The 26,111-nt window shown below is 38.5% G+C and overlaps 1 protein-coding gene across 3 annotated transcripts in view; it reads left to right on the forward strand.

Annotated features, from left to right (window-relative positions):
- Positions 1–26,111, forward strand: part of RRAS2 (RAS related 2) — a 147,200-nt gene that overhangs the window by 115,231 nt on the left and 5,858 nt on the right. For all 3 annotated transcript variants that reach the window (XM_033207684.1, XM_033207683.1, XM_033207685.1), the window contains 3 exons: positions 13,713–13,800; positions 14,709–14,811; positions 14,989–15,097. In XM_033207684.1, coding sequence (XP_033063575.1) covers positions 13,713–13,800; positions 14,709–14,811; positions 14,989–15,097 — 300 coding nt within the window. The remainder of the gene's footprint in view (positions 1–13,712; positions 13,801–14,708; positions 14,812–14,988; positions 15,098–26,111) is intronic.

Raw genomic sequence — 26,111 nt, forward strand, 5'->3', positions numbered from 1 at the left:
TGGTCAGTACTTCAAGAAATTGCCAGTCCTCTGAGAGCCTGGGATTAGATCCTCAGCTCCTGACACAATGCTTGACGCATTGTAGGTGCTCAGTTAGTATTTGTAGATTAAGTGGTCTGGTGAGTGAACCTAGGGAAGATTCTTGTGGCAGTTTTAGCAGCTTAGTAATAAAACATGGGCTGTGGAAATCACCCCCTTTAATTCTAGTTTTGCTTCTACAGACCATTCTCTGCTCTAGAAGAGGTGAGAAATGAAATCGGGGTTTAGGATATTGGTAGGTAACAAGGGCTGGAAGGGAGAGGAAGTAAAATTGGAAGTAACAGTCCAGACTCTGGGAAGCAAAAGTTGGTTACCTAGCTGTTTATGGGGCAGCCTTCCATTTCTAAGTTTGGAAAGGAAAAGAGCCAATTTTTGAATGCCCGTTTTTAGTTAAGCAGTGGTACTGAGTACTTAACAATATCATTTAATCTTTACAATAGCCCTTTCAAGTAAGAATCATTATGTTCCTCTTTTAGCTGAGGAAATTGAGACTTAAGAGGTTAAATAACCTTCCCAAGATGATACAGCAATTAAGCGGGGTATGTGGGTCTGACTGCCTCCAAAATGCATGCTCTTTACTTCGTAGCACCTGAAGGGGGAGTCTTCGGTAGTTCACATTTCATGTGGAGCTGAAAAGTACAGAAAATTTTCACTCCTTGTAACAAACTTTTGAAAGTAGCTCTCAGCTTTGCAAGTAATTAAATTTGGTGTCATTGAGAAGTGACTTACTGCAAATCCTACAGCTATAAAGTAGCAGAGGTAGGTCTTCAAGCAAATCTTCCTCATTTAAAATCTGATATTTTTCTGTATTCCACAAATTTAAAACAAGGAAGTCCCGGATAGCACCTATAAATTATATTTGGCATATTGTAGGAGCTAAACATGTCATAATAAAATTATATACCTGGAAATAGTCTTAAAGAGGTCATGAAGAGCAAACTCTTCATTTATAGCTGAGAGCCAGGAAAGAGGTTTACTCATCTAGGAGCACTCAGCTAGTTGTTTGTATAGCTGGGACTAGAATCTAGCTTTTATTACTAAAGAGTTTATGTTTAATCTGTCTAGGTCTTTCAAAACTCTTGTGTTCCTTCTTTCATTCACATATTTCAGATTTGAAAGCTACAAGAATTGTTTTTCCTTCCATCCATATCTCCCAGCAGCCCAGTTAAACCCAAAGAGAAAGTTCATCAGTTTCTTGTGTATCTTTCCAGAGATATTTTGTGCACATAAAGCAAATACATAAACTGTGGGTATTTAACAACGTATCTTGCAGATTACTGTATATTAATGGATGAAGTCATTCCTTTTTTTAATGGTTATATTTATATTGAATGAACCTTTTATAATTTAACCAGCCATTTGCTGAATGATATTGTCCTTGCTGAAGCACATTGTGTTTCCAGTCTTTTAAAGACATTTCACTATGAACAACCTTACACATGTCATTTCTTATATTGTGCAGAGCTATCGGCAGGATAAGTTTCTGGAATTGAAATTGCTGGATCAAAGACGATCTTTGTGTATTTTAAAAAATGACCTACTTATACATTTACTCATAACTTACAAATGGGGTGTTTCCATTTTTAATGAAACGACTTTACTTTTGTATCTGGCAGTAGCAGTTTGTAATTTAAAAAAGTAACGAATCACTTATTTTAAGGGGTACCAGGATGTTTTTTTAAAAAAATGTCACAGGCTGTGTGCTATGTTAGTATGGCAGGTTAAAGAAAGTGTAATGGAAGGAGTATTGCATTGGAGTTAGACCTGATTTGAATCCCAGTTCCACTTTGTGACCTTTGGCAGGTTATTTAACTGCTGAGCCTCAATGGTCTCATCTGTAAAATGGTGGGTGCCTGTAATTCCAGCTACTCGGGAGGCTGAAGTAGGAGAATCACTTGAACCAGGGAGACGGAGGTTGCAGTGAGCCGAGATTGCACCACCGCTCTCCAGCCTGGGCGACAAAGTGAGATATTCCGTCTCAGAGACCATCCTGGCTAACACGGTGAAACCCCGTCTCTACTAAAAATACAAAAACTAGCCGGGCGAGGTGGCGGGCGCCTGTAGTCCCAGCTACTCGGGAGGCCGAGGCAGGAGAATGGCGTAAACCTGGGAGACGGAGCTTGCAGTGAGCTGAGATCCGGCCACTGCACTCCAGTCCGGGCGACAGAGCGAGACTTCGCCTCAAAAAAAAAAAAAAAAAAAAAAAACTAGCCTTACCAGTACGGTTGTCTAGAACTATTGTATTTCATCACATTCCCCCCCATACATTTTAGTATATCTGAAATTGAGATGCCTTATAATCAAAGGCATGTCATGAGTGTATTGGTAGCGTTTTTTTTCTCTTTCTTTTTCTTTTTGTTTTTTTGGTTGGGGGTAGGGGCAGGGTCTCCTCTGTCACCCAGGCTGGAGTGTAGTGGCACAGTCACGACTCACTGCAGCCTTGACTTCCCGAGCTCCTGTGATCTTTCTGGTTCAACTTCCCACATAGCTAGAACCACAGGCCTGTGCCATCATGCCCAGCTAATTTTTGTATTTTTGGTAGAGACTGAGTTTCACCATATTTCCCAGGCTGGTCTTGAACTCCTGACCTCAAGTGATCCACCCACCTTGGCCTTCTAAAGTACTAGGATTATAGGCATGAACCACTGCGCCCAGCCTTTTTTTTTTTTTTTTTTTTTAAATCTTGGCACATAAAATAATGATGGTCTTACAATCAGTGGCATCTTAGATTTGATGAAAAAGGGTAAATTCACATACTGGGACAAGTGAACTATGCTAGCGCATGGTATAGGCTGAAGTTCAGTGTGGTAGGAAAAGCTCCGGGTAGGGAGTGGGGTGAATGGGGTGTCAGAGGGATAGTTACAGTGAGGGAAGTTTCATTCTAGATCAGCAGTCAGCCCAGTAGAACAGTCACCTAGTGGGAGGCTAGTACAACCCATTGATGGCGCAGGAGCAGGTATTACCCAAAATCTTGGGTATGTGGAATTGGAATTGTGGAGAGTTGTTGGTGGGTAATAAGACTTAGCCCCACAGTTGAGATTTAGGAACTATGTACTCATTTATGGCAGGAAGGCTTTATAAGAAGGGGGCTATGAGAGAAAGTATTTGCAGATCATCTGGGCACAGTGATGCATGCCTGTAGTCCCAGCTACTCAGGAGGCTGAGATGGCAGGATCCCTTAAGCCTAGGAGTTTGACACCAGCCTGGACAACATAGTGGGATCCCATTTCTATAAATGAAGGAATGAATGAAAACCATTTAAAAATATTTGTAAATCGTATTTCTGATAAGGGATTTATATCCAGAATATATAAACTACTCTTACATTCAATGATAAGATAAAATTTAATAAGGGGCAACGATTTGAGTAGCCATTTCTGCAAAGAAGATATACAAATGGCCAATAAGCACACAAAAAGGTACTCAACATCCCACTAGGGAAATGCACATTAAAACTGCAGTGAGAGACTATTTTACATCCATAGGGTGTCTGTTGTAAAAAAAATTATTCCTTTTTTTTGGGTGGGGTGGGGGTTGGGGATAGGAGCTCACTCTGTAGCCCAGGTTGGAATGCAGTGGTGTGGTTACTGCTCACTGCAGCCTCTAACACCTGGGCTCAAGTGATCCTCCTACCTCAGACTCTCACATAGCTGGGACTACAGTTATGCCCCACCACATCTGACTAATTTTTAAATATTTCGTAGAGATGGGGATCTCACTGTGTTGCCTAGCTGGTCTCGAACTCCTGGGCTCAAGTGATCCTCTCAGCCTTCCAAAGTGTTAGGATTACAGGTGTGAGCCACCACGCATGGTCAAGACTGATGTTTAATAACAGGTCTAGATGAGGATATTGAAGAATTGGAACCCCCAAACACTGCTAGTGGGAATGTGCCTGTGGATTTTAGTTTGGGAATTCAGGGAATATCTCCTGAGGGTTTTAATTTGGAGACAGTGGGAAGAGACATACAATGTTTTTGTACTTACAGTGTTTTCAGAAGAAGGCTAAACCCAGGGAAGGCTATTCGAGTGGGGAGTTAGGGCAGGCTGAGAAGGCTGGGGTATACAAGTGGTACCCCAAAGACAAACTTTCCCTCTAGACAAGTTTTGTTTAGGCCTGACTCTGTCCTCTGGAAAAGGAAAAGAAATTCTCTTCCCATTTATTCTTAGAAAAAATTACCCTGCTTCAGAGGTTAGAACTTGGGGCTGATACTGGCAGGGCCACATCCAGTAGTAGCTTTTGTGGTTTGGCTTGTGAATATACCTGCAATTTAGAAAGAAACACCAAATAACTTATACACAGACTTTTGTGATAGAACCAGTTTGTAAGCTGATTTTGTATTGTACTTTCTGCTGGCACATACCAGGCCCATTCATTTGCAACTAAATACTATGTGTGAGGTGATACATATATATTAGCTGAAAATGTATGGAAGACAAATAGAAGGCACATAGTTGCTTTAGACAGTCTGAGACAATTGGCAACACTGAAGACCTCACTAAATTTTGTTAAAAAGAAACTAAAAGGATTACTGGATTTAGTGTAGCTTTTGTTATTCTGCATTAGAGTTCTGGGGTTTAAATTATAGACATATATAATTGTACATGTTAGATTAAATGAAATACTAATTTCAGTCAAAAAAAACTGTACTTCAGTGAAGGAATATCAAGCATATTGGAAACATTTGACAAAAAAATAAGGGAGGATGTTGCAGGGAACAAAGGTTCTCTGTGACATGACAGCTGCTGCTAAAAAGTGACACAAGGAGGAGCCCAGCTCTGGCTTACAGCTGCCTGAAGTTGCTGCAGTCTTCTCTAGTGTTACCAGAGGAATTTGCTCTGCTCTTGTTTTAGAAAATAGAGGCTACCAATGACTAACTAGGTCCTTATTGTGCTTGGGGAAATTAATTCTTCTCTCCCCACTGCAGTCCTCACAATTACTGTGTTTTCCAATAGCTGATACTTTGAGATCTATGTGCAAGTATATTACTTAGCTTCAGGAAAGTTTTAAACACCTTGAGCATGTAAATCTAGTTTTATATGTCCTGGGACATATAACACAATTTTAACTGGAACTCTAATTCATTTTAGCTTCTGTTGAAACCCAAAAGACAGAATAAAACAGTAGGTGCCAAGTTATCCTTATATTCCAAGAACTTGCATAGTGGGTAGCCTTAAGCTGGTTTTGCACATGTAGCCCATACCTACCTCTAGGGAATAAAAGCGTTGAGATTATTAAGGGTTCTAAGACAATATTTTTGGAAAGAGCTATTAATATCTTGTGTTCGGTGTCCCTTCCTGCTTCCACACATAGTGGAGGAGAGGAGAAAGATGCTTCTCCTTAAGCCCCTTTCATTTAAGCCAAATGATGAGGGAGGCTCTAATGGAGTAATTATGAGAATTTGACATGTATCACCTGGAGTTTGGGGAATGAAAGGTTTAGTATGCAAATCTATGGCTCAGTAGCCCTGAGGCAGCAGAGCACAGAGAAGATTGTATGTTAGCTCGCTGTACTTGGAAAGACATTAGTGTTTCCTTGAGCTGCTGGGTGAAACCAGCTTAAAGCCATCTAGAAAGTGACATTGTGCTTGAAGGTGACGTGAACCAGAAGGGAGGTACCCATGGAAACCCCAGAGATCGAGGGTTGGGGTTGTAAATGGCCAGGTCTCACTTAAGTTCTGGGAATTGAGTATGGAGGGCCCTCATGAAAAAGTTGGTATGCACATCACAGTTAATTGGTGTGGCCTTTTGACACCCTCATAGTTTTTCCCACTCCTTCAGTTCCCACCCTGAAGGAGCCAGAGACGGCCTTGTTGTGGGTAGAAGAGATGCAGAGAGCAGTGAGAGAGAGATGATGACAGGATCCCCCATATCCCGCAGCCCAACTAGACTTCTCAGCTCCATCAAGGAAGGGGAGAAGCTTTAATTTAGATGAGTATTGATTACTGCATTTAAGACAGTTGTTGAAACTGTGGTATTCTTGGGGCTGAAAGATATTTAAACTTTTTTTTTTTTCCTTTTTGTGGAGATGGGGTCTCTCTATGTCACTGAGGCTGGTCTCAAACTCCTGGGCTCAAGCAATCCTCCTGCCTGTGCCTCCCAAAGTGCTGGGATTACAGGCATGAACCATTGCGTTTGGCCTTAATATATTTATAATCAAAGAATGATTTTAAAAAATTATGAGACTTGCCTTAGATTTCATCAGGAATAAGGAAAAACTTTCCCACAGAAGGGTTTGGAGGGAAAGTCTTATGTTTATACCCTTTGAGTTTAACTCAATGTATCAGTTATTCATACATTCACTTACACACATACATGAAAAGATAAGCAATTGTAAAAGGAAATTGTAAGTATCAATTATATAGTATACAGTGAGCTTGGTATATGTATTTTCTAAATCACAACTTATTACTAATAAGACAGAAGTTGAGAAAAATCCAAACTCTTGTCACTTTAAGGGTAAGAGAATATTGAGATTATTTTCTGGTTGGAGTGTTGAAGGCATTGCATAGAAAGCAAGATGTGATTTGGGCTTTATTAGCTATAATTTATTAAGGGCATCTGTTGTGCTTTGTACTCCACATAGACATAGAGTATTTTTTAACTTTTCACAACAATCCTGCAAAGTTGGTGTGATTTTCATTTCATAGACAAGGAAACTGAGGTTCAAACAGGTTAAGTGAGCTGCTCTAGTTTCTCACAGCTGGCAAACTGATAGAACTGTGTCCGGGTCTATTTGACTTACACCTCAGACTCCCTCAATTCTGCTGCCTCCCTAGGCAGCCCCACACACCAGAGATACAGTGGTGGAACTAGGGATAGGATAACTTAGCCAGCGCTTCTGTCCTGGAAGAGGAGAATGGAGGCTACATAGCAGTCACTGGGGACCTGTGGCCCTTAGATCCTGAGGGGCAACGTTGTGAGCTTCCCCTTACCCGCTGGGAGTGGGAGCAGCTCCCCGGGAAGGTTTTCCTTTTCCCTTATAATTTCTTTGCTGCCACATCTGAAGTGGGCATTGGAATATGCCTTCCCTAAACTAGCCGTTCTTGCCCTTTTCTGTTGAGGAAATGGAGTTAGAGATGTGTTAGTCAGTTTACCCAAGGACTCAAACAACTAGCAAGTAGGGATGACTTCTGGATTTGGATTTCAGGCTGTCCGACTCCATAGCCCTTGTGTTTTCTTCTCATCATGTTGTCACCAGTAAAGATATAAATGTACCTATTAATAGGAAGCAAGTTAATGAAATCTCACGTTTTAGTTTATCATAATTTAAAAAACATAGTACGTGTTTTATGGATAGAAGTAATAATAGGGAAATGCTGTCTTAAACTGGAGGGGAGCAGAGAATCACAGAATTTTGCCTCTAGAATGTTTCATGACCTGATATCTGTGTGTAGTATGGGGGTAAGGGGTGAGCTGAGCAGGAGCCCAAGAAGGAGAAGAAAAGAAAGTAAATTTGTTAGTCTTTTTTTTTTGGGGGGGGGGGGGGGTGGGGGGGCTACATTTACTCCTTTATAGGCCAATAAGGGAATGAGAAATTTGAAATTTTATGCATTTTATTTATTTATTTATTTTTATTTTTGAAACAGAGTCTCGCTGTGTTGCCCAGGCTGGAGTGCAGTGGTGAGATCTTGGCTTACTGCAACCTCTGCCACCCGGGTTCAAGCGATTCTCCTGCCTCAGCCTCCCAAATAGCTGGGACTACAGGTGCCTGCCACCATGCCCGGCTAATTTTTGTATTTTTAGTAGAGATGGGGTTTCACCATGTTGGCCAGGCTGGTCTCGAACTCCTGACCTCAGGTGATCCATCCGCCTTGGCCTCCCAAAATACTGGGATTATAGGCATGAGCCACGGTGCCTGGCCTATGGATATGTCACTTTCAATGGGATCAGTGGAAGCAGGAATGGAAGATGAGTGTGAGTGTGTTTTACTTTCAGAGAGGCGGAGTAGCAACGTGATTTGATGTTTAAGCACTAAGCAGGTCACTTTACTTCTCTGACAAAGTCCCTGCCCTCGTGGAGTTTCTAGTTGGGTTGGGGAAGAAATGGACAATAAAAGTAAAAAATAAAAGATAAAGTAGATAAGATATATGTGGTGTTGAGAGAAAAGGAGGAAGGGAGAAAAGAGGGATGGGGAAAAGAGAGAAAAAAAACCTGGAATATATTCTGAGCAAGAAAAGCTATCAGCTTTCTACATGGATGTAGTCTTGAGTGAGGTGAAAGCTCACACTGTCTCTTTCCTTATGTGCTACCACCAGATTTAGAAAAAATTAATTTTAATATGAAATTATCAAATATATACAAAAGTTCAGAGAACCTACAACCATATACACATTGCCCAGATTCAGTATTTTTCAGGGTTTTCCTATAATTGTTTTGTCTGTTTCGTCTGTTTCTGTCCTCCCCTCTCCTTTTCCCTCCCCCTTTTTATACCCTATGGTTTTAGAGAACTCCTACGACTTGCCTGAGAATGATGCTGTGCTCAGAACTGCCCTGCATTTGTTTACAGCTCCCCAGTGGTACCTTAGATCTAGCCTATCCTTTTTCTATGCAAGTGGTAGACTTAGCCAGTGTGCTGGATTCACTGAGTTTCCTAGAATTTCCAGTAAATTACCAGTTCCAGTGTGTAGACCAGGCACCACTATGTGGCAGTGTTTGGGAACTACACTTTCACCAATAGCTTGGTGTCAGGAGAAAGTGAGTTGTCACTCCTTACCACTGAATGCTGAAGGGCAGCTCATCCCCTTTCCTCTCCTTCCTTCCTTCTTTTCCTCCTTAATGTAGCTTCTTTGAATGGGGAGATACTGAGTTGGCAGTTCTCCTTAGGAGGCCAGCCCGAGCTTCTGTTACGTAATCTAGTGGCATGTAAGCAGGATTATCCTGCTTATCCCAGCATAATATTATACTTTGGCATTATTAGGGACTTCTGACAAACTTACCCAGATCAATTTTTTTTGGAGGGGGTGGTGTTGAAACAGGGTCTTGCTTCGTTGCTCAGGCTGGAGTGCAGTGGTGCCGTCATGGCTCACTGCAGCCTCATCTTTCTGGGCGCAAGCAATCCTCCTACCTCAGTCTCCTACCTCAGCCTCCTGAGTAGCTGGGACTATAGGCGCGTGCCACCACACCTGGCTAATTTATTTTTTGTAGAGATGGCGTTCTTGCTATGTTGCCCAGGCTTGCCCGACCAGATTTTATCTCTGTCTGAATGTGATAGCTTCCCTAATCCTAAATGTTTCTCCATATCTCCTGACAACTTTAAAGAAACTGAAGTTCATTTGCCCTTCCATACTACCGGGAAGGCATGCTGCCCTTTGAATGGGGGTATTCCCTGTCTTTTGACTAGGATCCTTCTGCACACATCCTTTCATGTTCATCGGGAAACATGTGCTCTCTCCATCCTCCACCCTTCCTTTCCCCTCATTGTACTCTTGAGCCCTTGGGTCCACCCTCTTTCCCTATCCTTGCCTGAACCTTTACTGTCTAGCTCAGTGCAATACTGTGCTGGGGTTTTTTTTTTCTTTTTTTTTTTTTTCTCTTTCTACTACAGAACATCCTTTCTGGGATATAGTTGGTAACTTTTTATAACTTCAGGAGAGAGACTGTTTTCTTTTCTGGCAAATTGCTGAGGCTCTGTGTTTATAAGTGAACGCACACATAGTTCTGTACATAACTGTAGTATTAACTGCCTAACTTCTCTTGCCTTCTGAACAAGCATGGTATTGGCACTTCGTGCTGTTTCTGTTCTTTGTCTTGGGTATAGATTTAAAATGCCCCAATCCCTCTTGCCCCCAGTAATAGCTCAACTACTGATTGTTGTATAAAAGACACTGGGCTCTGAAGGTAGAGACCTTGTCTTTATGGAGTTCTTAGTAGGTGCTGCATACATGATCACTGAACAAATGAGTGAGTGAAATCAAGAGAGCAAGGACAATTGGCCGAAGGGTTTCAAAGTAGTGGGAAATGGGGCTTTGCATGGTGAACAACACAGATCAAACTGAAGGGCTTTGCGTACTACATAAAGACTGGAGGGCTTTGCATACTACATAAAGAAACTATGGAATCCTATAAGCAGCAGGAAGCCATTTAATTTACATATTCTCTAGAGGTATTCATATATGTACAAAAAAGTGTACAGATCTTAAATGTACAGCTTGATGGGTTTTTACTTACGTAAATTACCGGTGTAGTTGCTGCTCAAATCCAGAGACTATTTCCAGAACCCCAGCTTTCATCTTGATTCACAGTGTTTGGATATCAAGTCCCAGAGGTCATGTGGTTGGTCTGAAGTGTAACTAGGACTGGAATTATTACAGCTACTCCTGAGCTTAGCAAATCTTTATACTTGAGTAAAAAACACTAATTCACACCGTTTAACTGCATGACAAAAATAAGTTATTATTATGGTTGACATTTATTAATCAGCATGCCTTGGTACTTCATATGCATTATTTCATTCTACCTGCTTCACAGGATTTTGTTTCTGTCTCTGTTTTATAGATGCTAAAGATTAGACATGTAAAGTGATTTGCCTTAGGTCCCACAGCTAGAGAGTAGCAGAGTTACTACTAGCAGAGTTAAACCCAGGACTGTTCATCACTGGGACTGATTACTTATTGGTGATCTGTTGCCTCAAATATCTGGTATCCAAGTTTAACAAAAATGTTGCCTTTTTGGTGGGGGATGATGCTTGTATTTGTTACCTGCACACAGTGAATGCTCTTCTTAGGGATATTCTGACCTGTCTTGTTAGAATTTTGAGAGGGAAAGAGGTTTTTGATTCTATGATAGTCAGTTCCCAGAGTGATGTTTCGTTGGAGGAGGAATCTTCCAATGTGGATGGCTCTATAATTTACGTATAGCAAGTAGATAGATGATCGTCTCTGTAGACAAAGTTTGAAGATAGGACACAGCAGAGATTAGATGTGAACCTAAATATCCAAAAATCCCAACAATTAATTTGTCTTAAAAATTAGTGTGAGTGGAATAAATGCATGTAGCAGTATGGCAAAATTCTTGTAATACTAAGATTGTGTTTCAAGAGTTAAGACATCCAAAGAAATGTTCATAGCTAGTAGAGGTAAAACCGTTTGTTATACTGGACTTCAAAGTTTTAACAGTCTTTTATACAACAGTCAAACAATCTTTTGTACATACTTATATCTTAATCTCACAGTGCCAAGAACTGTCACATTTAAATAATTCTAGTTATTGTGCATGGCTTAGACATTTGTAAAAAATGTATTTAACATTTGTTTATTATATTTTAGGCCAAATTGATAGGGACAGTGTAGCACTTTTAGGCATCAACTGGGAGTAGTCAGTGAAATTCAAGTTTTACAAGATATAAAAGCATGGCATATGGGGAAACACGTTTCAAGAAACGAATCTTAAAAAGTACAGAGCATGCTTTATCCAATTTGCTTGTGAAAGACTGCTGATTCCTATTGTTTAGAATAGTGGGTATAGAGAATATTGTTGCCAGTAAAATTTATTTACTTTTTGAAGTGGCATGGGTGCCAAAAAGTAAGATCATGATTGTTTTGATACTTGCTTATTTATTTATTTTTTTAGGCTAGTTAAGTAAATTGATACTTGTTTATTTTTAAATGGTGATGGAGTAGTGGAGGAGATGGCTTCCTACTAAAAGTTACTGCTGTTGGTAAACATTTCTTTTACAGACTTTGTTCAGTAAAGCATGCATTTAAGTGAAATATCAAAAAAGAAATAGGATTATTGATATTCTATAATCACAGAATATAGGAATTCTGTGATTAAACATTTTAATTTTAACTTAAAAAAATTTTTAAGAGGGTGTTATTCTGTCTCCAGGCTAGAGTGTAGTGTGACATGATCATACCTCACTACAACCTTGAACTCCTAGGCTCAAGCAATTCTTCTGTCTCAGCCTCCAGAGTGACTAGGACTCCAGGTGTACCCCACCACGTCTGGCTAAGTCTTACATTTTTTGTAGAGATGCGGTCTCATCTTGTTGCCCAGGCTAGTCTGGAACTCCTGGGTTCAAGTGATTTTCACAAAGTGTTAGGATTACAGGCATGAGCCACCATGCCTAGCTTTAAAGTTATTCTTAAGACTTAAATAAAATGTGGAAAGTGTCCTTCAAAAAAAATATGTAAAGTCTTGGTATCAGGCAGATTAGTATATCTCCTCCCAAAACCAGGGAGTTCTTTTCTCTCCTGTTCTGAGTGCTTATTTCTGAGTAGCTCTCTGGTGTTTGCGTAGGTCACCACATCTGTTGGGTCGCGAGAGCCAGGAACCCTTGCCTGAAGAAGGCTAAACACCCTTGGTGCTAGTTCCTAGCATTAAGCTGTCTCCTTCCAAATCATTCCTTCAGATTTTGTAATGAGCCAGTGGGAAAAATGGGCTCTGAGGAAGTCTGTCCAAAGTAGATCATAGGAGATACTCAGAACAAAAGGAGGATAATGTTGGTGTCCTAGTTAGTGCCCTTCTGTAAAAAGAGGGAAATGCACTTTCTCAGATTATTATTGTTTTCTTTTTTAAACCTTTTTCTTTTTTGGAAACAGGGTCTCATGAGTGCAGAGTGGTACGATCATGTCTCACTGTAGCCTTGACCTTCTGGGCTCAGGTGATCCTTTCACCTCAGCCTCCTGAGTAGCTGACTTTCAAAACCCTTTTAAAGAAAACTGATATATAGGCTGAGATTTTTCCCTTCTTACTTGGATACTTTTTGTCTCCCCCCCTTTTTTTTCAATAGTTGGGAGGGTTTGATCAAAGAAGAGAGGAATAGAATATAAGATTTAAAAAACAAAAAAAGGTGTCACTGAAAGAGTAAGTTTGAGGTTCCTACAGATGAAAAAATTTCAAAATGATATTTTCTTATAGTACAATAAGAGTTGAAAGCGGAATAAGACAAAGTGTGAGAAAAGAAAGGTATAAGATGAAATGTTCCAGGCTTCTTTGTGTTGTCTCCATTTCTTTCCAGCTACTTGTCTTCTTAGGACTGATGATTATAATCAGGTTGCTAATTCAAATAGGTCTGAATTATAACTTACTGTGTTTTCTAATTTTTCTAGATTTGAGATCTAGATTCTTAACCTTAAATAATTACAAAAAAAGTTGTAGATCTTTTGCAATCTTGCATATTTCAGATATGAACATTTAGAGATACCTAGTACCTTTTCCTCACGTGAAAGTGCTCATAAGAACATTTGGTGGGAATTTGACATATAGGGTAAACCCTAGTACAGTGAAAATGTTTTGATTAGTTCTGGGTAAGTGGAATTTGTTAAGCAAAGTAACATTGGTAGGCAGGTAATCATAAATTTTATTTTTTATTCTATTTATTTTATTTGTTTTTATTTTTGAGATAGGGTCGTGTCCTGTCTCCCAGGCTGAAATACAGTGGCACAATCATGGTTCATTGCAGCCCCTACCACCTGGGCTCAAGTGATCCTCCCACATCAGCCTCCCAAGTAGCAGAGAACACAGGGACACACCACATCGGCTAATGTTTTAATTTTTTAATTTTTTTATTTTTTTTTTAAAGAGATAGAGTCTTGCTGTGTTGCCCAGGCTGGTCTCAAACTCCTGGCCTCAAGTGATCCTCCTCCCTCAGCCTCCCAAAACACTAGATTTACAAGTGTGAGATACCATGCCTGGCCATAAATTTTAAAATAAGGTTTTTTCTTTTCTTGCAGTCCTATTTTGTAACGGATTATGATCCAACCATTGAAGATTCTTATACAAAGCAGTGTGTGATAGATGACAGAGCAGCCCGGCTAGATAGTAAGTAAACTTCCTTTATTTGATAATTTGCATATCATATATTTTAAAAAAGTAAGCTCTGATGTTTTGCTATGTTAAATATATTTGAAATATTAGATGATCTGGAATATTAGCCCATGTCATTTGTAAGTTTTGATTGAAAAGTCCGCAAAATGGGTAATTTAAATATTCTTCAGTAAATGAAAAGTAAAACAATATTTGTACTGATCTTGTTCTAGTGAAACTAGTCTCATTGCAGTTTGTTGAAGTTGATTTTATTGGGGCAACTGGAAAAAACCTGCCAAGTCTCAACTCTTCCTACCTTTTGGCAAAGGTTAAAATGGATGAAGTGAATATAGAAAAGGTTTGATATTTGTTACTTAGAATTTATAGCACAGAGGCTTTAACAAATACTGTTTGTGTCTAAACATCCTAACTCTCCACAAGGAAAGCCCTATTCTTCTAATATGTGTGATTCTTTTATTTGCAGAGATCAAAAATTACATTAGCACCTGCGCTAAGTATGGTATTGGGGGATGGTGGTTATAACTCAGATTTCTTTATTGAATTTACAAGTATCTTTTTCAGTTTTTTCCATGGAGGGGATAAAACATTCAAGTGATTTTAGAGGCTACTTGACTCTATCTGATTAAATGTATTTGCCATTTTTAAGCTTCTAGTTAGTATGCTAATATATTCTAACCACAAAGTCAACCAGTACTGATGAAGATAAACTCTGTAACTGTCTGCCATTAGAATATATTTGTTTTTAGTATTAAGAATAAAGTACTAAGAAAGGAATGCCATTTCTACATTATACCAAGTATGAGGCTCTCTAGAGGACCCACATTAATTGGTCTTGCCCTTGTGGGGAAGCAGTTTATAAAATGAAAGCACAAGTATAATTACGTTTGTTGTTTTTTCTGTAGTTTTGGATACAGCAGGACAAGAAGAGTTTGGAGCCATGAGAGAACAGTATATGAGGACTGGCGAGGGCTTCCTGTTGGTCTTTTCAGTCACAGATAGAGGCAGGTTTGTACCATATTAGAATGTAGATCCACTGTTTTTGTCAAGATCACTAGACTTTATTGAATTTGGACTTTTTGTTTTTATAGAAAAAGGAAAAATAAAGTACTAAAAGGGGCATGAGACTTGCTGAATTCTGATACTTGACCAAATTGATTAATTTGTTTTTGATTTTTTTTTAAGTTTTGAAGAAATCTATAAGTTTCAAAGACAGATTCTCAGAGTAAAGGATCGTGATGAGTTCCCAATGATTTTAATTGGTAATAAAGCAGATCTGGATCATCAAAGACAGGTGAGAAGGAATTTCACTGTTGGGAAACCAATTGTTTGTAATCATGTGAGTGAACTGATAGATTTAAGGAAATAATTGAAAATCTGGTAAAAAAAAAAAAAAATACTGTGCTCCATGCCACTTAAGTGTTTATAGCTGAGTCTGGCACACTGTATTTACAGAAGTCACAGCGGGTAAAAAAATAGAAAGGACGTAGATTTGGGGAAATTAAAATTTCTTATTTTCAAATAGTTTTTCATAAAATTTTGTAAGACTTTATAAGCCTGCAAGTGTTTGAACTAGCTTCATTCACATGTAATAATTTCTTGGATTACATCCAAAACTCTAACTTAGTTGAATAATTTCAAAGTTACCACTAAAGGCCTAAGTTATTCAGTGTTAATACTAAATTAACTTCATGTAGAGAATGGCTTTCATTTACATTAGAATATTTGGATTTTTTCTAAGTCACTTTAATGACTGAATTTTCTATTAATTCTTTACATTGGCTAGCTCTAACACTTTGGTAACATTTAATAAAATAATATTTTTAGTATTTAGTTTGCAGGCTAATTTATTCTCACTTGTTTCTTTACCCACTTACTGAAATTTTATTAGTTAAAACAATTTTTTGGTAACATTGTACATTCACCTTTTTTGTGGAGGAGGGGAACAAGGTCAGTTGTATATTAATGCAGGCTGTTCATTTGTATTAGTCCGTTCTCATGCTACTAAAAGGACATACCCAAGACTGGGTAATTTATAAAGAAAAAGAGGTTTAATGGACTCGCAGTTTCATATCGCTGGGGAGACCTCACAATCATGGCGGAAGGCGAAGGAGGAGCAAAGACGGCAGGCAAGAGAGTGTGTGCAGGGAAACCGCCCTTTTTAAAACCATCAGATCTTGTGAGACTTATTCGCTACCATGAGAACAGGATGGGGGAAACCACCGATGATTCAATTATCTCCACCTGGTCCCTCCCACGACATGTGGGGATTATGGGAACTACAGTTAAAGATGAGATTTGGATGGGGACACAGCCAAACAATATCAATGTTATATATGTGTGTGTGTGTGTGTGTGTGTGTGTGTGTGTGTGTGTATTTAAGGTCTTTCATCTCTACCCCACATCTGAAATGTATTTTTAAAATTGTTTCTTTTGCTGATATTTAAGTATTCTTGTTTTTATATTATGTTGTGTTTACAGATTCTTAGGATTTTGTTGGAAAAGTGCAAACATCAGGAAAAATTGGTTGATAAACAGCTTTGAGGGCTGCCTTCTATTTTGTAACTGTCTGATTTTAGCTGTGTACATAAAATTTTATTGGCATACCAGATTTCAAACACTGACTTAAGAGAAAATGATGTATTATCCTAATGCTAAGATTTGGAAATGTTCACTGATGAAACTTGGTATAGAATAAATTTTCCTGCTAGGTCTTATGCAAATCTGAGTTATAAGTTAGGGTGAAAACATTTGTTCTTCATTTCAAATCAATATAAACCATTTGAAATAATTAAGAATATGGCGTTACTTGCATTATAAACCTAGCATAGACACTTCATCTATTTTTTTTAGATTTAGTTTTTTTTAGACCATTTCCTTGAGGTTTCTAAACCTGATTATATTTATTGACGTTGCCCAGTGGACCCTGCCTGTGGCTCTTCTCAGTTCTTTCTAATACTAGAAACTCTGTATGTCATTGCATCTGGGAAATAATGGCAAAGTAGATGTGCATTGAAGGAGTTCTTTTCCCTATCTCTTGCTGACTTCTGCCTCACCCGTATATGCTTCCTGCCCCAAATATAGAAATAGGATCTTTCTCAAACCTTCTCATGGTGGTAGCTCCAGTAAAGGGATAGGTAGGAGACCTAGGATAGGTGGAGATCTCCTGTAGGGTAGGCAGTGGCACAATAGGGAGGGGAGGAGGGTATATACCCACTAGAACCCAAAGAAGCTCTGCCATTATCAGCTGGGGTCTATATGAGTTATCTTTAAGTTGTCTATATACCAGATTGAGGATCCCTAGCCCAAAAATCTGAAATCTGAAATGCTCCAAAATCTGAAACTTTTTGAGAGCCAACATGATTCCACAAGTGGAAAATTTCACACCTGACCTCATGTGATGTCACAGTCAAAACACAGTCAAAACTTTGTTTCATGCACAAAATTACTTAAAATATTGTATAAAATTATCTTCAGGCTATGTGTATAAAGTATATATGAAAAGTAAATGAATTTTGTGTTTAGACTTGGGTCCCATCCCCAAGAAACATCATTATGTATATGCAAATACTGTATTCTAAAATCAAAATATTCCAAAATCCCAAACACTTCTGGTCCCATGCATTTTAGATAAGGGATATTCAACCTGTATTGGAGATTGCCAGAATGTGGTATGCAATTCCCATCTGTCTGCAGACAGTCAACATATTGTGGCACTGGCTTTGTTTGTATATCATTGGATTATAATTTTTTTCATGGATTTTTTTTTACTTTTTGTAAAAGTAATAGATTCTCAGAGTTAAAAAGTGGGAGAACATACAGGAAATGATTTCCTTATTTCGGTCACCCTAAAGATACGTAGTGTTAGCTTTTGGAGTAAGTTATTTTGTATTTTGTATTTATTTTTCCATCTAAACCATATAAATAGACACAAATTATGTATATGCTGAAAAGCTTAGATGTATATATATCCAAGGGAGGAAAGCAAGTGCCTGAAATCCGATTGCTTAGTTTTCTGCTCATTTATATGGCGTCTACTCTCTGAAGGATAGACACAAAGAAAAGTTTTATTCTTCCTTATGCTTTTTTTTCCTTTGCACCTGTACTCAGGCATGTTGACTCCTCTCACTTTAATGTCATGACCACTGATCTTTATGGGCCTTTAGTGCTGACTGGAAATCCTACATTTCCCTAGTCCACTTATTTCCCATTTGTTTGGATAATTTTTACGTACTTTCTCATTTTCTTCAACTTGTAACAGTTTTTTCTCTTTCCTCACTCTTGGCTGATAATGCGTATGTTTTCCTTTTTCTGTGAGAAATTTGTACATGTCCTTACCTCCATATCTACTAACCTGAGTGCTCAGGTACCCCATCAAGTTCACTTCCCTCCACTTACATGGATAAACTGTTCATCTGTCTATGAACAACTTCTCCACCAGACACTGGATCCTTTTCCTTCTCACCAGCTCATGGACTTTACCCCAGCAGTTGTTCTATTTTAGATGAACATTTCTACATGATCATTCCCATCAGCATACAACATGCTACAATGTCTTTTATCTTTAAAACAAAAAGACTACAGCACAAACTTTTAATCTCACATTCCCTTCTGAGTATGTTTTTTCTGCCCCTCTTTAATAGCAAAACTCCTAAAACTTCAACTTTCTCTACTTTTTCTCCTGCCATTCTTGATTGTACTGACAAGTGCCACTGTCATTATCACTAATTGGGCAAATGTCAGTGACGTTTGACATCGTTGATCACTTCCTCCTTTTTGAAGCACATCACTTAGCTCTGAGATAGTATTTCCTGCTCCTCCAGCCTCCCCAGTGTCCTTTGTTGGTATTACTTTGTCTCCTTGTCTCTCTAAAGTGTCTTGGGCTCTGAATGTGCAAAGACAAACGTGCCTTATCTCCTACCCTTGAGGGGCATGCTATTGAAATTGAGATACTATAGCATGAAATTGAGATGCTATAGTAAGAGGTTTTTACCTTTTTTTTTTTTTTTCCCTGAAACAGGTCTTGCTCTGTCTCCCAGGCACAATCTCGGCTCACTGCAACCTCCACCTCCCGGATTCAAGCGATTATCCTGCCTCAGCCTCCTGAGTAGCTGGGGGCTTACAGGCACGGGCCACCATGCCCGGCTAAGTTTTTATATTTTTAGTAGAGATGGGGTTTCACCATGTTGGCCAGGCTGGTCTCAAACTCCTGATCTTGTGATCCGCCGCCTTGGCCTCCCAAAGTGATGGGATTACAGGCGTGAGCTACTGCGCCCCGCCGGTTTTTACCTTTTTAAAATCTCTTCACAATTAAAGGTGTTGGTCTATGTCTTGACACACTTACGTGTTCTACCAAGTCAACTTGGACAGGCCACGGGGACGCTGTAAAAGCTTCTTTCTCCCTGTTGAGAGATGTTTAGTTTTTTGTCATCTCTAGGTTCTTAGTAACCTGTCTGGCTTGCTCTCTGTTGCCGACGCAGCTTGTTTTCTTATACCTTTGTCTTAGACATGACCCTTTGTAGTTTCTTTACCTTCTATCGTATTTTCTTGTAGATAATAAATGCCAGTTCTCCTTGTTTTTTGAATTTGTGGGTCAGTACTGGCCATTTCTACCACTGGCTCCTGAGATTCTGAACCCCACCAGGGAGGGGAGATCATCCAGAAGAGGCTTTGCTTGCTTGCTTGCGGCCTCTATCTGTGGACTGGGTTGCTTCTTTTATCCTTCTATCCATTCATCCAGTATTTATTGAACACCTTTTCTAGGCAGTGATGATGAAGCAGTAGACAGAATAGTCACTGAGGCTTATGTGAAATAAAAAGATATCTGTAGAATTTGAATGGTTGTTTAGTGTTAACGGCCATCTGGTCCCTTAAGTTATGCCAGTCATCGGTGAAACCCCGTCTCTACTAAAAAATACAAAAAACTAGCCAGGCGAGGTGGCGGGCGCCTGTAGTCCCAGCTACTCGGGAGGCTGAGGCAGGAGAATGGCATAAACCTGGGAGGCGGAGCTTGCAGTGAGCTGAGATCCGGCCACTGCACTCCAGCCTGGGCAACAGAGTGAGACTCCGTCTCAAAAAAAAAAAAAGATATGCCAGTTATTTTGTTTATTCTGCTAAAGGTGTAGGAAGAAAACATAGGTAAATGATTTGCTTACCTTTGCTGAAATATGAAAGTAGGTAAATATAGCAGCATTTGAACCTGAAATTTAATACCACAGTATTTTGGCTTAGACAGTAGAATTTCATGATATATCTGATTTCAAATTCCTTGTCCTCAACTCAACCCTGTCTGGAAATCAACTGTTTTTGCTTTTTTGTCTTTACCATCTTTCTCCTGGCTTACCTTGGTTGTTCCCTCTTTTTCCCCTCCTTTTTAGTTGCTTAATTATTAATCGTAACTGTTAATTTGAGAAAATAACTCATTATACTTAAAATAATAGATAGCTAAGTATATCAATCCAGACTCCCATCTGTCAGTACTTTTGACCACACTGTGCCCCCTATAGCCTCCTAGGAAAAAGAACCCCTCCTTCTCAAATAATAGAGGGTCTTAACCACATATGGCCTTATCTGTGCCTTATGTGCATCTAAAAGGGCGAATTTAGATGGTGAATGTAGGTGTAGGTACTATGAGGGCTTCTCGGTTTTGACAGGTCAATTTTGTTCAGGCTTTTTGTTTGTTTGTTTGTTTGAGACGGAGTCTTGCTCTGCCACCCAGGCTGGAGTGCAGTGGCCGGATCTCAGCTCACTGCAAGCTCCGCCTCCCGGGTTTACGCCATTCTCCTGCCTCAGCCTCCCGAGTAGCTGGGACTACAGGCGCCCGCCTCGTCGCCCGGCTAGTTTTTTGTATTTTTAAGTAGAGACAGGGTTTCACCGTATTAGCCAGGATGGTCTCGATCTCCTGACCTCGTGATCTGCCCGTCTCGGCCTCCCAAAGTGCTGGGATTACAGGCTTGAGCCACCGCGCCCGGTCTGTTCAGGCTTTATTGTCAGCATATAGAACAGAGGTATGCACTAAATAAATATTTGTTGAGTAGATGAATCTGGGTGCCAATGAGTTAAGACGTGATATTAATATGATGATTCTTTTTGCATAATAAATATTTGTGAAAACAAGTTTTGCTTCTGTAAACTTCATTAACTTGACATAACTCTGAGTGCTACAAATGTAGTTTATTCAGTTTGGAAATATGTAGTACTAGATGAGCTCATACATACTATTGTGAACTGCTGCTGATACTTAATTGTGTTTTTGAACTGAGTCTTACTGGAAGCTACCAAATGTAGTTCTGTGAATTTGTTGCATCAGATTTGTGCTGGTTATTTAAAACAAAACATGTCTGGAAAGTGCTTAAATCTACCAAATCAGAATATCCAGGAGATGAGGCTTAATATTTGGTGTCTTTGTGAAATTATCTGAGTCGAGGAACCTCTAGGAAATACTTACTTGTGTAGCTTTCTTCAGTTTTCTTTTGATTTCTAAATTCCACAGTGCTATGGCTCCTTTTTATCTTTCATTGTTTGCTTTGGTGATGGCAATGCTGTTTCTACTTAGTCAAAAGTCAGTGAGCTCACAAGCATGTGGTTAGAGATTTCTTCACCAGAAATGTATGTATGAATTTGCTGGCTTTGTTTCCTGGAAGACAGTGATGTGAAACCATGCTTTAAAAACAAATAAATGGCTGTGCGTGGTGACACACACCTGTGATTGCAGCACTTTGGAAGGCCAAGGCAGGCAGATCCCTTGAGCCCAGAAGTTCAAGACCAGCCTAGGCAACATGGCAGAACCCTGTCTCTACTAAAAATAAAAAAAATATTAGGCACGTGCCTGTAGTCCCAGCTACTCAAGAGACTGAGGTGGGAAGGTCACATGAGCCTGGGAGGTTGAGGCTTCATTGAGCTGTGACCATGCCATTGCACTCCAACCTGGGTGACAGAGTGAGACCCTGTCTCAAAACAAAACCAAATAAAAACAAGTGAAGCACATACCCCTAGCAGGGTTGAATTACATTATGCATGATGGGTAGGACAAGGTATCTTTTTGAGCAGAAAAACTAGTGGAAAAATTCTAAGTACATATATTTCCTTCCCCCAATCATATTTACCCCAATAAAGTAAGTAATTTATTGAGATTTCTTTCTGTGTATATATATATTGTTTTAATTTAAGAATGTACCTATTTGATTAGTCATACACCATTTACTTAACGTGTTTATTTATTTAGCTGCTAAGCATACTTTTAAGCTTTGGATGTACGAAGAGAAGCCTGTCTTAACTTCCTAGCCTCAGAGGACATGATGACGTGGTGAAAGAACAAGAAAACCAAATGAAAAATGTTACTGTGGTGTTGTTAGAGACTTGTCGGTGGTAACCAGAGGGTGTGATGGGAGCTCTGAGAAGGTGCTTCCAAAACAGCACCAACACTTAGGGGGAAGTTTCATTGCTTAGGTCTTGAAAGGTTAGTGAGGAAGAATTTGAGAGTGTAGAGTTGAGAGAGAAGGGATGACATCCCGGGAAGATGGAACAGAATTTGTGACAGCATAGGGGTATTTTACAGGAAGGAATTTTCCTTGTCAAACTTCCCTAAAATAGAAATTGTCCTGTCTAAAATTGGTGTGTCTGTGAAGCTTTCTGTGTTTACGCAGCTTCCTTCCTTATTAATTGTTTGGGTAACTTGATCAGTTTATATTTCAAATGCATAGGCCTTGTGGTACATACGTTATTTTGAAGAGAGAGAAGATAAATTTAAAAGATAAACTTAAGTATACCAGTGCTATGTAGAACCTACCTGTTATCCTGTTGGAATGTAACAGGGCACAAATTGTTATGAAGTGTTGGATATATGTATATTGGTGTAATAAACTAATGATACTGTATTTAGGCTGCTAAATTTTTGGAATAGAATATTAAACTGGGAGAACAAACTACCTGAAAAGTTTAGAAGGAACAATACCTTGAGCTCTGCAGAGTCAGGAATAATTCATATTCTAACCAGTCAAGGTAGAAAACCTTATATTTCTTGGAGTATTGGATAGTATAACTCAGAAGGGTTTTGTCCCAGTAGTAGGGCAAAATTAGCCAAACTAAATGCTGTTCTGGTACCCTGTAACAAAACCTAGAGCATGACCTGAAAGGATAACATGTTTCCAAATACCTGCATCCTGGAAGAAAGCTCAGGAATGTGTTTAGGAATACATGATATAAATGATGAATTGATGGGTACTGACGAGTTGATGGGTGCAGCACACCAACATGGCATAAGTATACATATGTAACAAACCTGCACGTTATGCACATGTACCCTAGAACTTAAAGTATAATAAAAAAAAAAAGTCAATAGTGTTCCTCCATCCCAGCAATAACCAAGTAGAAAATGAAGTACCATTCACAATAAGAAGAGAACTGTAATGCATCTGAGAGCCAACTTTATAATAAATGTACATTTATGGAAAAAAATTAAAATTCTACTAACAGACATAAAAGAAGACTGAATAAATGAAAACATATACCACAGTCATGGTTACTGACTTGATATTTAAAATATTTTAATGCTTTCTCAATTAATGTATAATTTCAACACAAAGACAATAAAAATTCCAGCCAGGTTTCCCACCTGCCTGGGTGGCTTATTATTGCCTATCCAAAAAAAAAAAAAAAAAAATCTCATACCTGGTAGGTAAAATTTCCAACCTTCTACTCAGAAATTCCCAGGCATATAAAGAAGCAAGAAAAATATGACACACAATTAGAAAACAAATAATTAATAGAAACAGATCCAGAAATGACAGAGAGAATTAGTGGATAGAGACATTAAAACAGTTATTTTGACTTTTTTATAGAATCAAGAAGCTAGAGAAAACATGTTAGAGACATGAAAGATATAAAAAGATCCAAATTAAACTTTCAGAAGTAAAACTATTATGTCTGACATGAAAAATGCACTGGATGGGATTAACAGCAGAAGTAATTGATGAAAATTTCCACATTTGATGAAAAATACAGACACACATCCAGGAAGCTTAGCAAACCCGGAGCACAAGAAATGTGAAGAAAATCATAAGATACATTATAATGAAATTGCTTGAAATCAGTGATAAAGAAAAAAATCTGAAAAATAGCCAGACAGAGGGGGAAAAGAGCACATTACATATGGAAGAACAAATGTAAGGATGGCAGGAGTCAATCATTGTATCTCATTGGAAGCAGTGAAGCCAGAAGATAGTGGTGCAGAATCTTTTAAGTACTGATAGCAAAAACTGTCAACTAGAATTCAATACCCACCAAAAATTTATTTCAGAAATGAAGATGAAATAAAGACTTTCCCCAGACATATAAAAAGCGGGATAATTCATCATCAGCAGACCTGCATTACAAGAAATGTGAAAAGATGTCTTTAGGCAGAAGGGAAATGATACCAAATGGAAATCTGAATATGAATCTGCAAATGAATACAGAGTACCAGAGATGGTAATTATGTGGATAAATATAAATTACTCTTACCATAACTGAATATTTAAAGCAAAAATAATAAACACATTGTGAGGTAAAAGTTAATGACAAAAAAGAACAGGAGGGAGAAACATTGTTGTTAACTAGTTTGGTTTTTTCTTGAGAGACAAGTTCTCACTGTGTTGCCCAGACTGGTCTTGAACTCTTGAGCTCAAGTGATCCTCTGCCTCAGCCACCCAAGTAGCTGGGACTTTAGGCACACACCACTGCACCTGGCTTTGTTGTAAGGTTCTTAAACCATACTTGAATTGGTATAGGATCATTTGAATTAGACTGTCATGAATTAAAAATGTATACCATAAATTCTAAAACAGCCACTGAAATAACAGATACATAGTTAATCAACAAAGGAGATGAAATGTAATCATAAAAACAACTGAGCTAACGCAAAAGAAGGTAGAGAAAGACGACAACTAGAACAAAGAATAGATGATATGGATAGGAAACTAATAGCAAGATGACGCAATAATATCCATGAGCACATTAAATGTAAATTGTGCAAATGTCTCAAAAGGCAGATGTGTTAGATTGAATAAAAAAACAAGATGCTACAGGAAATCTACTTTAAATACGAAGACACAAAGGTTAAAGTAAAAGGATGGAGTAAGATATTTATATAGCTACTTTAGTTATTTTCATGATTGCCTGGCTAGCAATCATGAAGATAATTAAAGTAGCTATATAAATATGAGACAAAGATTTCAGAGCCAAGACTTTACCAGGGATAAAGAAGAGTGTTTTATAATGATAAAGAGATTAATTCATCAAGAGGACATAACAGTCCCAAACATTCGTTATCTAATAGCTTCAATAATCTTGAAGCAAGATGTTGAGGACTACAAGGAGAAATGGACAAATTCACACTTAAAGTCAGAGACTTCACTACCCCCTCAACTGATAGGAAGGTAGAAAGAAAATAATAAGGATACAGTTGACTTCAGCAACAATATCAAACAGTATATCCTAATTGACATTAAGTGTACACTTTATCCAGCAACAGTAGAATGCACCTTATTTTGAAATAAGAATGGATCATAAAGCCTCAATAAATTTAAAAGGATTTTAGTCAGACAGTATGTATTTCCTGACCACAGTAGAATTAACTTGGAAATTAGTAACAGGTATCTAGGAAATCTCCAAATATTGGGAAATTAACATATTCCAACTAACCCTTGGGTCAAAGAAAAAAATGAAAAGGGAAATTACAGAGTATTATGAACTGAATGAAAATTAGAACACAAAATCAAAATTTGTGGCAGGCTACTAAAGAAGTATATATAGAGAAATTTGTAGTACTAAATATTTGTATTAGAACAAAGGTCTGAATGACCTTTAGGTTCTTTCTTAAGAAATTAGAAGAAAGAGAAAATTAAAACCCATAGTAAGTAGAAGGGAAATAATAAGAGAATGAAAACCAATGAAATGGAAAATAGTAAAACCATAAAGGAAAGAAAAATTGGTGGAGCGTGGTGGCTATTCCTGTGATGCCAACTTTGGGAGGCTGAGGTGGGAGGATTGCTTGAGCCCAGAAGAGCAGTTCAAGACCATCCTGGGTAACATAGTGAGACCCCACCTCTACCAAAAAAACAAATAAATAAAAACCCCAAACTGGCTTTTTGGAAGATCAATCAAATTGACAAGATTCTTGCCATAATGATCAGATAAAAAAGAGAAAAGACACAATATCAGGAATGAGAGCAGTATCTTCACTTTAGATCCTTCAGATGTTTGAAAGATAATACTATAAACAACTTTATGCCAATAAATTCAAGTTAAATGAAATGGACATATTACTTGTT

This window comes from Trachypithecus francoisi, unplaced genomic scaffold, assembly GCF_009764315.1.
Source record: "Trachypithecus francoisi isolate TF-2019V2 unplaced genomic scaffold, Tfra_2.0 Lachesis_group8, whole genome shotgun sequence".
Taxonomy (NCBI): domain Eukaryota; kingdom Metazoa; phylum Chordata; class Mammalia; order Primates; family Cercopithecidae; genus Trachypithecus; species Trachypithecus francoisi.